Source organism: Jatropha curcas, chromosome 5 (genome assembly GCF_041381405.1).
Source record: "Jatropha curcas cultivar XTBG-Jc1 chromosome 5, XTBG_Jcur_1.0, whole genome shotgun sequence".
In the NCBI taxonomy this organism is placed as follows: domain Eukaryota; kingdom Viridiplantae; phylum Streptophyta; class Magnoliopsida; order Malpighiales; family Euphorbiaceae; genus Jatropha; species Jatropha curcas.
The window spans coordinates 4,693,578-4,710,609 of NC_143155.1; the positions used below are offsets into that span (position 1 = coordinate 4,693,578).

Genomic DNA, 17,032 nt, shown 5'->3' on the forward strand with positions numbered 1-17,032 from the left:
TACTATCAATAAAGGACAGACACATTATTATTGGGATTTTTCTATGTATATACACACCATCTTCATAAAAATCCAACAATATTTAAAAAATAGAAGTTAATTTTTGAATTACATATATACATGTAGTTGGATTATATACAATATGAAAAATCATCAAAACTTAATTATTAGGCTCAAAATATAAATATTAATTAGTTAATTTTCATGCGAATGATTTGGTTTTAATCCAACAAAAAGATAAACTTAATATGAAAGTTGGATTGAAAAGTGGAGAGGGATCCGTTGAGTCTACGTCTATCAGGAGTGCCTTAGGATATGATGGATTAAGTGCGAAGGGTTTATTAGTTCAAAAAAACAAAAAAGAATGAGAATAAAAAATGTTATGGAGGGAAAAAAGAACTAAATTGGGGACATAAGAGAAATTAAAGAAATTAAGAGCTTGAAAGAAAAGGAAGGTAGAGAGAGAAGAAAAAAGTAATGAGAAATATAGTAAATGTTTGGTATAGTTGGAGTTAGTTATATTGATCCACGTATTATTTACAATTGTATCATCCTCGATTTATAGAAATCCTAGAAGTTCACTACAAGAAAAATGAATATTCTAAAATATTTTGTAACTAGTTGAATGCCCGCATTTTACAGGTTGATTGCTTTACTGTTGTATATTATATTTTATAAATTGTATTTAATATATTATTAAAGTATCTATTTTTCCGTAGATTACATTATTAAATTAGCATATTATAGAAATTTTAATAATTATAAAATTTAATATCCTATTTAGGTAATTCTATATAGATAATTTAAATAATTTAAACACTATATATTAACGTAAATAATTCTATAAAATTTTTACCATTCAAATAATTTAATATGGATAATATATAGCTAAATATTGTTTGTAATTTAATTATTACAAAACATAGAAAATATAGAACAATTAAATATTAAATATTAATATAGCATAATTCCCAATAAAAAGTTATTTTAGTTTAATTTAATATATAGAACTTAAATAGAGTAAAAATAGAAAGTTTTATATAAAACAAAGTCTTAACTATTTATATCTATATTTTTATTTAAAAAATTTGAATTCAAAATTTTTAAAATTTTAAAGACATAATTTTTAGGCTTTAATTATATATATATATATATATATATATATATATATATATATATATATATATACAGTTAAATAGTAAAAAAAAGAAATTTTCAATAATTTCTTAAAAAGAATAGAATTCTTATGCTTACTTTTTTTTTTAATAAAAGAATGCTTATACTTCTAAATAAAACAATAATTATATGAGAATGATAAATAATAACCAAAAATATTAAAATATTTGAAAATGCTATACTCCAAAATATAAAAATTAAGAAGATAAAATATTATTTTCTGAAAAAGTAAAAAGTAAATAATTAATATTGATTGGATTTTCAAATACAAAGGAGCACCACCCGCAAATAAATAAAAAAACACAAAAATCCATAAAAAGTTCCTTCCATAAATAGAAAACGAAAAAGAATGAAAAAAGAGATTAGAGAGTTAATTATCTCAGTCGGAAAAGATTGTAATAGATCTGGATCAGAGAGTTAATATTGTCATGCTTCTACTGTTAAAAATCTGAAAACAATAATAACGTGTATATAAAAAAAAAAAAAAAAAAAACACGAGTGGCTCTCTTGTTATGTTATGCTTATAATAAACTTTATTTCCATTTTGCCATTTCAGGCCTAATTTTTGGGCTGATATCAATACTGCCTCCTGCAAGCGAGTTTCTTCCAACAAGTTCAGAGGCCCATGTACACTCAATAGGCCGACCTTCATTATGATGTTTCGCAGCACTTTCCTATTATCCTTGTGAGCATATAAAAGATGGCGTGATAGAGCTTGTTTGTCATCTTTCATTCCTTGAAATCCCTTGCTTTTGCCTATTTTCTTCACCTTCCTTTTTCAAGTGATTTTGTTCTTTAATCAATAGTTAACCGATTGATCATTGCATTTAGTCGTACTTTGAATCTCGGGACACCCTTGCAAATCAAATGACCAAGAATTTTTCTTCCGTTACATATCAGGTAATCTTCAATGATCCAGACACTTCATCTGAGATCCTTGGTTTCTTTCTAAAAAGTCCATGTCTGAAAGCTATTTATCATGCTCTATTTTGCAAAGCTCTCCATTTTACTTTTCACTTAATATTAATGCGTTAGTTTCATCAATAAGATAGTCTGAAACCGGTCATTCCCCTAAGTTAGGCATGGCCACAGTTCCGGAACCGAACCGAAAATTTTCGGTTTCGGTTTCAGTTCTTTAACGGTTCTAAAACCGACGGTTTCGATTTGTTTTCTGACCGGTTTTTCGGCGAATCGCATACTTTTAAATTTTAAATTTTGAAGACCGGTTTTTAAAATTTAAAAATTTGTGAAAATTATTTCTAAAAAAAAATACACTTAAAAAATTAAAAAATGCTTCAATTAAATTTATTTTTTTTGAAAAGACTTGAACTTAATTATTTTTTTAACAAAAAAGTCTTCAACTGAATTTATTTTTTGTTTAAAAAAGTTGGAACATAATTTTTTTTAAAAAAAAGGGCTTGAACTTAATTTTTTTTTTTAAAAAATAAAGTTGCCTACGTATCATCTTGGGGTTTAGAGGAATTAAAGCCCACATAGTTCTTACTTACCTTGTACCAATTTCACCCCTTTTACCTTATTCGCTATTTCCACCACCGGTTGATGTTCCCGTTGAGGATCCATTGTAAAGATCATATAAATCTTCATTTTCTTTTAGATTTTTTTGTGCTCTTAATTCGGCCTTGCTCTAATTATCCACGCATGATTGTGCTTCTAGTGAATCAGGTGTCATACGAGATCATGTTTCATAAAGTATGTTTCCTCATTGATAAAAGCTTTTTCAACCGCAACAGTGGAGGCCGGAGCTGCTAAAACTTGTTTTGCAATTAAAGAAAGTATTGGAAATGTATTGGTGTGATGACTCCACCAATCTAAAATTGGAAAATTATTATCTGCATAATCATCACCAAACTCAAAAGAAGTGATTAGATAATTATCAAATTCAGAAAAAGAACTGGGTTCTCTTGGTCTTTTTTGTCTTTGTAGTAAAACCCGTTTAGCAACACCTACACTACTTACCCTTTGAGTTGGAAATTGTTGAATATTAAATTGAGAAGAATTAGAAGTAGATGAACTAGAAAATTGAACAAATTCATTATATAATTCTATAATATTTTGTCCAACTTCATGCAATAATACATTTATATTAACACTATCTTCTATATCGAGATTTAATAATTCATAATAAATAATCAGATGTTCACATAAAATTTTAATTTTACATCTAGGATAAGATAACCATTTTTTTTTTTATTGAAAAAACACAACCTTTTAATATAAAATCATTTTCAAATTCTTGGAGTGCACTAACAATATTAATACACATACGTAAAAACAAATAAGATGTGGGATAATAAACCCCACTAAATTTATAGGTAGCACCATTAAAAATTTTTAAAATATCTAAAATTTTTGCACAAATATCCCAATTTGTGGATATAAATTAATTTCTTCAATATTATTAGTAACAAAAATGCACAATAATTCTTCATAAGAAAAACACCCGTTTAATAATTCATAGGTTGAATTCTAATGAGTTGGGACATCCATTGGAAAACGTTTTGATCTTTTATTATTTTCCTTACAAAATTTAGCTCAACTTTTCATCACTTGAGGATGTCCCCATAAATATAAAATAGATTTTCTAATTAGGGAAATATAAGATTCGAGAATTTTTAAACTATCTTGTACACATAAATTTAAAACATGGCAAGCACATCTTGTAATATCCTCAATTTTGTAGTTCTTTCTATTTTAACTTTTTCGATGAATTCGGTTATCCGAATAAAAGGAAAACTTAAAATAATGGGAAACACTATAGATTGAGGATATTAATATTAATTAAATGAAACATTAATTGATCTTTACAAATCCATGTGAAAGCTTAAAGGAAATCAAAAATGAGTTGAAAGATGAATGACTTCTCGGTAAAGCACGATTTTACCTGAAAAGCCTGAAAAACGGTAATTTCCGTACGATTTTTACCAAGTGGAGTTTAGAATATTAAATACACTTGGTTTATACCTAATAGGACTAAAGTAAAATGATTAAAAAGATTAGAGTGCCAAAGGATGAAGGGAAAACAAAAGGGAGGATTATAGTGCAATTTGCATTTAAAGGACATGGAAGGAATTTTTAATAAAGTTTATTATATAATTTTATTGAAGAAGAGGAAAGAACCACGACACTTCACTCATTGTTGCAGGCCAAACCGTTCAAGAAGAGAGGAGGAGGGTTTTGAGTCAAAACCAAGCAAAAAGAAGGTGAAAATCAAAGAATTTTCAAGTAATTCTTAAGAAAAGGTTAGTTATTTTCACTTCCTCCTTCATTTCTATGGATTACTTTTTGAATTCCATGAACTTTGAAGTGAGGTGCTTGTTTGTGTAATCTGATTTGGTGAAGATGAAGTGATGAGAAGTGATTTAAGGTGATTTAAGATGATTGAAAGTAGTTATGCATGAATTCAAAGTCTAAGTTGCATAAGTCACCAAGATGGATGATTTTGAGTTTGGTTTTGATATTCTATGAACTATGGACTCTGCTATATCTTATATTATGATGTTATTTCAGTAATAGAAGAGTTGGATTGCATGAATTTGTGCTGGAAGTGAGTTGAGAATACTTAAATAAACTTATCATTGTTGGACATGTTACAGTTATGCTGCCTGACATTCAGCTTCTGTAATTGACCTATTTGACTAAGCAAATGAACTCCAAAATTTATGAAATTTGATATGGAGATAGGCTGAGATGTTGGGTAGGTCGTGTTAAAATTTAAAGGCCATTGGATAAAAGGAAATGGAGTTGTAAGTAAATCACTGCAGGCTGCTCAGCATGAGAAAAACTGAACTTCAGATTCTATAATTATGTCATTTAAAAATGCAAATGAGATTTAAAAATTATGAAATTTTCCAGAACAGTACCCTAAGATGTTTGGAACATGCTGTCAAAATTTCAGGGCAATTGAATATGGGGAATTCAAGATATAGTCAACGCAATGCCAGCTACTCAAATGCTGAAATTCTGCATTTCATAAACCTTGAACGAATTTAGCATGCTATTCACTTCTATTGTTTTCATTGTTAGTATTTTGTGTCTAGGATGTGGTTAAGTGTTGGATATGAAGTGTTTCATGCTTAAACTCAGATCATATAACACTTGGACAAGTATAGTGAAAATGAAAGAAAAAGCATGAGACTACATTCTAATGCTTAATTTACATTCTTATAGAAGTGCATGTGTGTACATTGTGTAGTATGATCTTAATGTGAGTATTAATATCATGCTACAGCTGCTGAGAGAAAGGGAGTTGAGGAGAGGGTGATTACAAGAGGAAAAGGGCTAGGGGAGCCATCTAGTTCAGGTTAGTGTATATTATTCCTTTCCTACTTTTATTTAAACAAAATGAAATTGATTTTGCAAAATATTTTCAATGGATTTGCTTTATGAATTATAATTATATTCATAAGTTTTTAAAGAGGAAAAGGATTATTTTGAAAGCATACGACCGAATGATATTTGTAAATGAATTTTATGATTCTTATACTGTGAAAGAGGAGGACGTTGGCCAATTGATATCTGTAGTATGAGGGGTGGCCGTGATTGAATGTTTTTAGCAGTGGTTGTGAAATGAAATGTTGTCCATTGTGATTTTGATATTAGTACATAAATGGACTGGTTTAAAAGTCTTACAGCTGATATAGATATGGTTATTACCCCGAATATCATTTCATTTGTTGAAGTTGATATTAAGATCGATTGAACATGGATATCATCACTAGATGATATATGATTGATATGAAATTCTCCCTCCATGTTGAGGTTGTAGATTGCTCCCTCTTCTGTTGAAATCATATCACAGATTGAGGTTGTAGATAGCAGGTCTAGATGTGCACATTAGACACTGATGGCCCTCAGAATTGACTCTATAAAAGCTGTAAAGATTATATTATGAATTGATGATTTAAATGGTATTGATTTATTTTGTTTCTTATTTTCTTTACCAAGGTGGATTTATGAATTGTCATTCCTTATTATTTTTATTAGTACACCACTAAGCCATATGCTTAGCGATAGTTGCTTTTGTACTATCGCAGGTAAAGGAAAGGAAAAAGAACCAAGAGAGGATCATTTTTATTTGATGTAGATAGTATGCTACTGATGTAGCTATTGTATATTTGACTTCTTTTGGAATATGTATGATGTATTAAACATTAACAGATCATTTATGTATATTTGAGCAGATTCATGTAAATTATGATTGTATGAATTTGAAAATTTATAGTCTATTAAAGTAATTAATTTCTATTATGTATCTAAGATTTGAACAGGACTCCAATATGTAATTAAATCATCCATGGACTTATGGGTTATGGAACCATTTTATTTTATGTTTTTTTTATAATATGTTTAAGAAATTATATTGAGATTAATATCTACCAAAAGAAGTTATATATATTTAATAACTAAATTATTTTGCTACAAGATATAAAAATGAAGGAATTAAAAGGATTAAGTCTCTTGTAGTATACTTAGTAAGCATTTATAAGAATTAAGTGCTTATTAATTATATTACGGGCGACATGCCATGTCTTACAGTAGGGTAAGGTGTGACATGTTTATTTTGGTATCAGAGCAGTTTTAATTGCATATTGGATCACATTTTTACTGCATATAAATGTGTGAAATGTAATCTGCTCAAATATGAATGCCTGTTAATTGTTGGATATCTACATCATACAATATTCTAATACGATGCATGGTTTTCTGTGATAATATACAGAGAGCGTGTTATTTTACAGAAGCTGAATGTCAGGCAGCATAACTGTAACATGTCCAACAATGGTAAGTTTATTTAAGTATTCTCAACTCACTTCCAGCACAAATTCATGCAATCCAACTCTTCTATTACTGAAATAACATCATAATATAAGATATAGCAGAGTCTATAGTTCATAGAATATCAAAACCAAACTCAAAATCATCCATCTTGGTGACTTATGCAACTTAGACTTTGAATTCATGCATAACTACTTTCAATCATCTTAAATCACCTTAAATCACTTCTCTTCACTTCATCTTCACCAAATCAGATTACACAAACAATCACCTCACTTCAAAGTTCATGGAATTCAAAAAGTAATCCATAGAAATGAAGGAGGAAGTGAAAATAACTAACCTTTTCTTAAGAATTACTTGAAAATTCTTTGATTTTCACCTTCTTTTTGCTTGGTTTTGACTCAAAACCCTCCTCCTCTCTTCTTGAACGGTTTGGCCTGCAATAATGAGTGAAGTGTCGTGGTTCTTTACTCTTCTTCAATAAAATTATATAATAAACTTTATTAAAAATTCCTTCCATGTCCTTTAAATGCAAATTGCACTATAATCCTCCCTTTTGTTTTCCCTTCATCCTTTGGCACTCTAATCTTTTTAATCATTTTACTTTAGTCCTATTAGGTATAAACCAAGTGTATTTAATATTCTAAACTCCACTTGGTAAAAATCGTACGGAAATTACCGTTTTTCAGGCTTTTCAGGTAAAATCGTGCTTTACCGAAAAGTCATTCATCTTTCAACTCATTTTTGATTTCCTTTAAGCTTTCACATGGATTTGTAAAGATCAATTAATGTTTCATTTAATTAATATTAATATCCTCAATCTATAGTGTTTCCCATTATTTTAAGTTTTCCTTTTATTCGGATAACCGAATTCATCGAAAAAGCTAAAATAGAAAGAACTACAAAATTGAGGATATTACAACTCTTCCCTCCTTAAAGAAATTTCTTCTCGAAATTTTACCTGTTATAGATCTCTGAATAATTGTGGATGTTTTCTTCTCATATCTTCTTCACGTTCCCAAGTAGCCTCTTCTATGGAGTGGCTTCGCCATAACACCTTAACTAGGGGAATCTGTTTATTCCGAAGTTGCTTAATTTCCTTAGCTAGGATAGCCACTGGTTCTTCATCATATGTGACGTCTCGATTAACTTCAATTGATTCTAAAGGCAATATATGTGAAGGGTCCGATCTATATCGCCGAAGCATAGAAACATGGAAAACATTATGAATCTTATCAAGGTCTGGTGGTAAGGCTAACCTATATGCCAATGGACCAATCCTCTCAAGTATTTCATAAGGTCCTATGAAACGAGGACTTAATTTTCCCTTTCTACCAAATCTCATAACACGCTTCCAAGGGGAAACCTTAAGGAATACTTTATCACCCACCTTATACTCTATATCTCTTCTCTTTAGATCCACATATTGTCGATCTGTCGCCGCCTTCAATCTTTCTTTAATTACTTTGATCTTTTCTTCTGTTTGTTGAATAATTTCAGGACCTAGTAATTGCCTTTCACCAACTTCATCCCAACATAGAGGTGTCCTACATTTTCTACCATATAAAGCTTCATATGGAGGCATTCCGATACTGGTCTGGTAACTGTTATTATAAGCAAATTCTATCAAAGGCAAATAGTTATCCCAACTACCTTCAAACTCAAGAACACAAGCTCGAAGCATATCCTCCAATATTTGAATAATCCTCTCAGATTGACCATCTGTCTGAGGATGGAATGCAGTACTAAAATTCAATCTAGTGCCTAGGGCTTTCTGTAAACTAGCCCAAAATCTAGATGTGAATCTTGGATCTCTATCAGAAACAATGGATACTGGCACTCCATGTAGTCTAACTATTTCACCAATATACATTTCTGCCAACTTCTCTAAACTATAGTCTGATCTTATAGGTAGGAAATGAGCACTCTTCGTCAATCTATCTACAATAACCCAAACTGCATCATGTTTCTTCTGGGTAAGTGGAAGTCCCATTAGAAAATCCATAGTCACTCTTTCCCATTTCCATTCTGGAATCTGAAGTGGATGATGTAATCCTGCTGGTACTTGATGTTCTACCTTGACTTGTTGACACGTTAGGCATTTAGCTACAAATTCAGCAATATCTTTCTTCATACCAGTCCACCAATAGTTCCTCTTCAAATCCCTATACATCTTGGTTCCGCCCGGATGCATAGAAAATGGAGAATCATGTGCTTCCTTCAAGATGAGATGTCTCAAATCTAAATCTGATGGAACATATAACCGGTCCCGAAATAGTAATAACCCATCTCTACTGACAGAAAAATCTGGTCGTTTACCATCTTGTGCCTCTGAAAGAATCTTTTGATAGTCATCATCCGTCAATATTGCTGTTCGAATCTGATCAATCAATAAAGGCTTCACCTGAAGATTAGCTAACACCCAATTGTCAGAAATCTTCTCAAACTTAGCATTAATAGACCGTAGATCATGGACTAAAGATAACGCTGTCGTCCTGAGGTTAGCAATAATCTTACGGCTCAATGCATCTGCTACCACATTAGCTTTCCCTGGCTGATAATCGATAATACAGTCATAATCTTTTATCAACTCAAGCCATCGTCTCTGTCGCAAATTCAACTCCCTTTGAGTACCCAGATACTTTAAACTTTTATGATCTGTGAACATATAGCATTTCTCACCATAAAGATAATGTCTCCATATCTTCAATGCAAATACAATGGCTGCAAGTTCCAAATCATGTGTAGGATAATTCCTCTCATGTGGTTTAAGTTGGCGTGATGCGTAAGCAATAACATTTCTATCCTGCATCAACACACAACCTAAGCCATTATGAGAAGCATCACTATAAACAGTAAACTCTTTACCTGGAATAGGTAAAGTCAAAACTGGCACTTCAGTCAAGCACTTCTTCAGCTTATCAAAGCTCTCCTGACATTTATCTGTCCATTCAAACCTAACGTTCTTCCGCAATAGTTGAGTTAAGGGCAAAGCAATGATAGAAAATCCCTTAACAAACTTGCGATAATAGCCAGCCAAACCCAAGAAACTACTAATCTCGGAAACATTCTTTGGTGGCTTCCAACTGGAAATAGCCTCAATCTTACCAGGATCCACTGTAATACCCTCTGCAGATACAATATGACCAAGAAAAGCAACTTGTGCTAACCAGAATTCACATTTAGAAAACTTAGCATAAAGTTGTTTTTCTCGAAGAGTTTGAAAAATGATTCTTAGGTGCTTATCATGCTCTTCTATATCTTTGGAATATACCAGAATGTCATCAATAAAAACCACAACAAACTGGTCAAGGTAAGGTTTGAAGATCGTGTTCATCAAAGCCATGAATGCTGCTGGAGCATTAGTTAATCCGAATGGCATAACTAGAAACTCATAATGGCCATAGCGAGTCCTGAATGCCGTCTTAGGAATACTCTGCTCTTTAACCCTGAGTTGATAATACCCCGATCTCAAATCTATCTTAGAGAATACAGAAGCACCTTGAAGCTGATCAAAGAGGTCATCAATCCTTGGCAAAGGATACTTATTCTTGACTGTGACCTTATTCAACTGACAGTAATCGATGCACAACCGTAAACCGCCATCTTTTTTCTTTACAAATAGCACTGGAGCTCCCCATGGTGACACACTAGGACGAATAAACCCCTTATCAAGCAATTCCTGTAATTGTGCTTTCAATTCTTTTAATTCAGCAGGAGCCATCCTGTAAGGAGTAATGGAGATCGGTTGAGTCCCTGTCATAACCTCAATCTCGAATTCAACTTCCCTTTCTGGCGGCAATCCTGGTAATTCTTCTGGAAAAACATATGGAAAGTCACACACTGTAGGAATGTCCTTAAGACTAGGAGTAGCTACCCTTGTGTCCATAATGTGAGCTAGGTATGCCTCACACCCATGACGGATCAATTTCTGAGCTAAAGCTGCAGTTATCACAGATGAAGGAAGTATCTGTCTCTCACCCTGTATCACCACATCAATATATTCTGGCAGTTTAAATAGTATCTTCTTAAGGTCACAATCAACCACTGCTTGATATTTTTTTAACCAATCCATGCCCAAAATAACATCAAAATCTCCGAAAGGCATCTCAACTAAATTAGAAGGGAATACATGATCTTAGATTATGAGTGGGCAATCAGGATATAATTTGTTAACAATAACCTCCTGTCCTAATGGACTCGATACAAGCACATCATACCCCAATTGCAAACAAGGAACAGATGCATAGCAAGAAATCCCAGCACTAATATAAGAGTGAGATGATCCAGGATCAAATAACACATAAACATCATGATTAAATAAAGGAAATATACCAGTCACCACATCAGCTGCATCAGCATCTTGCCTCTGTCTCATAGCATAAACTCTAGCTGGCACACCAATAGGCTCTGGTTGATTCACTGTCCCCTGACTACCCGACATGCTACCTCTACCGCTGCCCCTACCTCTGCCTGAAGACTGAGAAGAGCCATAACTAGCAGCTGGTCTTTGAATCGATCCCCCTGTGGCTGTATATGCCGTAGTCATTCTCGGTTTAGGGCAATCCCTCACAAAGTGTCCAACCTCACCACAGTTAAAACATGCTCCTGTGGTCAACTTACACACTCCGCCATGATATCTACCACAATGAACACAACTACGAGTAACTGGAGGAGCTCGTGGAGGTGGCAATGGTGGTCTGAACTGTCTCTGGCTCTGTGGCCTCACACTGCTAGATCTAGGAGGAAATGGACTGAAGAATCTCCTCTTTTTATTACTAGAGCTACTAGCCACTGGGAAAGTCCTCCTGACACTCTTCTCCTCTGTAGCCTTTTCTTGATCAACCTTCTCTTGATTCAGAGCTTGTGATACCAATGCAGAAAAATTCTCATGTTCAAAGCCGATCACATGGCTCTTAATACTGGGCTTCAATCCCTGTTCAAATCTCTTGCACCTGTCCCTACCTGTAACTAACATCCTCCCAGCATAATAACTCAACCGAGTAAACTCCCTCTCATACTCAACTACAGTCCTATGATCCTGTTTGAGCTGCAGAAACTCCTCTATTCTGGCATCCACATAGCTAGATGGAACATACTTTTTCTTAAACTCCCTCAGGAAGTCTGTCCAAGTCAGAACTGGTGGTTGCACTCTGCTCCTAGGAACTGTCTTCCACCACTCATATGCATCTTCCTGAAGTAAAGAGACTGCATAATCGTACTTCTGAGCATCATCACACTGGAGTTTTAGGAAATTATGATTGTATGAATTTGAAAATTTATAGTCTATTAAAGTAATTAATTTCTATTATGTATCTAAGATTTGAACAGGACTCCAATATGTAATTAAATCATCCATGGACTTATGGGTTATGGAACCATTTTATTTTATGTTTTTTTTTATAATATGTTTAAGAAATTATATTGAGATTAATATCTACCAAAAGAAGTTATATATATTTAATAACTAAATTATTTTGCTACAAGATATAAAAATGAAGGAATTAAAAGGATTAAGTCCCTTGTAGTATACTTAGTAAGCATTTATAAGAATTAAGTGCTTATTAATTATATTACGGGCGACATGCCATGTCTTACAGTAGGGTAAGGTGTGACACATCTTATATGAAAAATTTTTTCACTAATATTTGGTTCACAAATATTTTTAAGTTCAATAATTGATTTAGTATTAGCATAAGCATTATCAAATGAAATTGAAAAAATTTGTTTTGTCAACTTATATTCATCTAAAATTGAAACAATATTCTATAAATATTATTTGCAGTATGTTTATCATCAAAAGCACGAAATGCAATAATTCTTTTTTGAATTTTCCAATCATTATCAATCCAATGACATGTAATGCCCATATAAGAATGCATTTGCCAATGATCACTTCAAATATCACAACAAATTGAAATACGAATTTTCAGTTCAGAAAATAAAAGCTCTAACTCTTTTTTTCCTTTTTTAATAGGTGCAATTCCAACTGTCATTAAAGGATAAACTATCAGTTAACTTTAAAAAAAAAAAAAAAAAGAAAACTAAAGAATGCTTCTTATTCTCGTTTTATTCCTATGATGTTGTAAGCTAATATCATGTTTTCTTTTTATTAATGATCCCAAAACCTAAAAGGTGGTTCATCTAGTAACCCGTCTGAAAAATCAAAGGCGACCCATTTGACATCTTCAATCTTGGATTTTTCAGATGCTTCAAACATGTTTGCCTCTATAGGCCAAGCTCCTCAACAGGGACGACGCTAGGATTTATAATCAAGGGGAGCAAAAATTTTAACATTTTTTCCATAAGAATAAAATAACTTATAACATAAAAAAATTCCAAAAGTTAAATTTACTAATTAATATGAAATATCTATGACACTACTTACATCAATATAAGTTACAAAATAAAATAAAATTACAATTGTTCTCTATAAGCCTTCATGCCTTGATAACGTTGCATAGCCATGCCATTGTCAACTTTATCAAAAATATCTTTCTCAATATAGGTGATCAAATAATCAGCCGTTTATCGATCTCCAATTCTATTACGTAATCGATTCTTCACAACTTTCATGGCAGAAAATGCTCTTTCAAGAGATGCAGTTGCAATAGGTAAGACCAAAGCCAATGTTATAAGCTTGTAAACTAATGGATACAAAATATGTTTCTTTGCCTTTACCATTTTCTCAGCAAGATCACCAATTCCAATCACATTTGAAAACTCGCAATTGGACTTCATATCAATGATATACGTCTCTAATTGATTATCAAGAACACCAAGTTCGACTGATGAAAACTCAATAGGATAAAATTGAGCAAGACGAAGCAATATTTCCTTATCATAAGCAATGAATAGATCAGTTGGATTGAAGCATGAAACACATATAAGTAACTCAGTATTCACTTCATTAAAACGATTATTGAGCTCTTGGAATTTTAAATCTATCACAATATAAAATAGTTCCACTTCGTAATAATGCATGTTTGTCATTTTTTTTCTGCATTGCATCGAGATCGTCCTCGAAGGATATGCATATCATCCATGTCAAGAACATCCAAGTTATTTTTATTACAAAACAAGGAAACTTCATTTAACAAAAAGTCTCATCCATCATCTCTCATAATTTGCAATCGTTGCTTAGCTATTCTAACTAAAGTCATTGCATTTACAATATCTTGATCCTTTCGTTGTAGTGCTTGTGACAATTCATAAGTAATTCCTAATATGTTTCTCATCAGATGAAGACAAAAGACAATGTCAAATGATTGTAATGAATCTAATAAAGTGCAAGCTTCAACTCTTTGCTCTGACTTTCCATTTTCTATGATAAATTCAAACATCAATAGCAGAAGAAAACATCTTTACTAAGCTAATCAAAGTATGATAATGTGAACCCCATCTTGTATCCCTAGCCCGTTTCAGAGTAGATTCTTGATTTTTCCCCTGTCCACTCTCAAGTTCACCATTTTCAAATGCTTTTATAACTTTAATAGATTGAGAATCTATAAGCACGTCATGTCGTTTGTAAGAGCCTCCAACAACATTTGCAACATTTGTCACCAAAGTGAACAAAAAAGCTACAGACACATGATTTTTTGCAACAATAATAAGTGCTAACTATAGTTGGTGAGCAAAGCAATGAACATAAAATGCGCTTTCATTCTCTTTTAGGATAAAGTTTTAAGACCGTTAAACTCACCTTGCATATTACCGTCATAGCCTTGACCGTGGATTCTGGAAATGCTTAGCTTATGTTTGGCAAATAATGCTTCAATTTCTCCTTTTAGTGAAAAAGCAGTAGTGTCTGTGACATGCACAAAGCCTAAAAGGCACTCAATCACTTGCCCTTGCTTGTTCACACAATGTATAACAATTGCCATTTGCTCTTTAATTGATATGTCATGGGTTTCATCCACTAGAATAGAAAAAAAGCATCACTAAGGTCTTCAATGATTATATTAATGGTTTCAATAGCAAAAGCACTGACAATATCTTTTCGAATGTCTGCAGATGTCAATTTAAGATTTCCAGGGAACTTATCAACAATAATCCTTATGATATCTTCATTATGCTCGCCAAGAAAATTTAAATTTTCTAAAAAATTTCCTCGATTTAAAGAATCACACGAGTGATCACGTCCACAGAAAGGTAAGCCTTGTCTTAAAAGAAACCAAACACAATCAATAGATGCATTTAAACGAACTCGATAATCACTTCGAGCTTGACTTGTTTGCTTGTTCACAATTGTTTGAAGGTGCTATTTTTGATTCATCAAAACTTGACAATTATTCCAAGCTTTATTATGAGCACTATTAGGTCCACCAACATGTACTTGCAATTTTTTCTTTTTTCCTCCAATTAGTAAACCATTCCATAACAAAAGCATCATGACCACCTCCATATTCTTTGCTATTTGATATAAAAAGGTAACAACACAAGCAATATCCCGCTTCTTTTGTAATACCATATTCCAACCAAGTAGGATATTAATCAAACCAAGATGGGTTAAATTGCCTCATCAAGTTACCTTGTAAAGTTTGTTTCAAATCATGAAAACGAGGTTGATAAGGCCCTTTTTGTAAATATGCTCTTCTAATTTCATCTTGAGTATTAGGATGATAATCCATGACTGGTTTGTAATCCTGGATCTGCTGGAAGATTATCACTCTCAAACTCAAAGCTACTTCTTTTTGAAATTTGACATTCTCTATCATGACTTTTTGTTCATGAGTAGGTGCTTGTTGATTCATGTTCAGAGATAGATTTTTGCTTGAAATATCTTTCCATGGCTTTATAATAATCAAATAATATTCCTACATTGAATAAAAAATATAATATATGATTAGAGGCTTGCCTTATAGTAGTATAGAATTTCTTTTAAAAAAAAGAATTAAGCAAGCAATCAATTAATCTTATACATTTATACTTATACATTCAAGTCTAGTGTTTACTAAATAATTACTAATCAATTATTTTATGACCAAGTAAATTTAATACCAACATTCAATAATTTAAGATAGCTGAATTTTTTTGCTTTGCCTTTGGAAGATTCAAGGAAAATTTCTAATTCTAGGAAAGACAGAGTAGTGAAGTAGTATTATCTAACATCTCAATACATCATCATCCATTCATAGTTCGTTCTCTGTTGAGTGTTTCCATTTAACAAGAAGTCCAAACTCATCATCTTCATTCATCAATTCATCATTGCAAATTTATAATTACAATTCAACAAAAACACAAATATATTTTAAATCCTAAAATCTTCAAATCTATGTAAAAAATTAATTAAAATTATTACAATACATACACAATTAACATCTAAGAAGAAAAACTCAAAAGCTTCTAAATAAATTCAGACATAAATTGATGAATGAATTGAAAAAGAAGCAAAAATATATTACATGAAAACAAATTTTACATTTAGAAAAAGCTAAAATCTGGGCAATACAATATACTAACTAAAAAAATAAATAAACCTTTTTTTCTACACAGTAACAGGCCAAGTCTCCAACAATCCAACAAATCCTTCCAAGCTTCAAGAATGAGTAACTGAGTAGGTAACTAATTCTTATCCTTGAATTGCAAATTGGAGTTGAGCAGTCGCAATGATGCTTGGCTATTGACGTTAAGTAAAATTAGACTTTTGGATTTTCTTTGCTGTTTAACTTCTTGGATACGCTTAGTTAAGTGATAGGTGTTATTTTTATAATATTTTTAATATAGTTTTTATAGGATTTTTAATAGTCTTAATCACTTAGTTAGTTTTTATTCAGTTTCAGTATGTTTTTGTTCAAAGCTTCCTTAAAACATAATTCACTTGATCTTGAAGAAATTTGTAGGATTTTGATAAAGAAAAGAGCAAAGTAAGCAAAACTCTCACAGGCTGGCACGCCCTAGTCGTGCAACCCAGCACGCCCATGTAGGATTCAAGGAAAAATCAACTTAGAGACTCAGAGCCTAGCACGCCCTAGTCGTGCTATATGGCACGCCCGTGCCACAGACTGATATCGATTCAAAGGCGTGCTCACCTAAGCATGGCCCGTGTTGCATCCATCCT

At 32.2% G+C, this 17,032-nt stretch overlaps 1 protein-coding gene and 1 long non-coding RNA gene across 2 annotated transcripts; one reads left to right on the top strand and one right to left on the bottom strand.

The window, feature by feature from the left end:
• The first annotated feature begins 3,900 nt into the window (after nucleotides 1-3,900).
• On the top strand, nucleotides 3,901-6,441 carry LOC105647910 (uncharacterized). Its single transcript, XR_016320974.1, has 3 exons — nucleotides 3,901-4,436; nucleotides 5,426-5,497; nucleotides 6,231-6,441. It is a non-coding gene; the product is annotated as an uncharacterized LOC105647910 (long non-coding RNA).
• Nucleotides 6,442-11,076: 4,635 nt separating this feature from the next.
• On the bottom strand, nucleotides 11,077-15,725 carry LOC149496098 (uncharacterized). The gene is made up of 5 exons (XM_089721026.1): nucleotides 15,503-15,725; nucleotides 14,675-14,890; nucleotides 14,370-14,552; nucleotides 13,654-13,916; nucleotides 11,077-12,211 (listed from the first exon to the last, which is right to left on the bottom strand). The coding sequence occupies exons 1-5, from the start codon at nucleotides 15,723-15,725 to the stop codon at nucleotides 11,111-11,113; spliced, it is 1,986 nt and encodes a 661-aa protein (XP_089577152.1). The 3' UTR covers nucleotides 11,077-11,110.
• Between the last annotated feature and the right edge of the window lie 1,307 nt (nucleotides 15,726-17,032).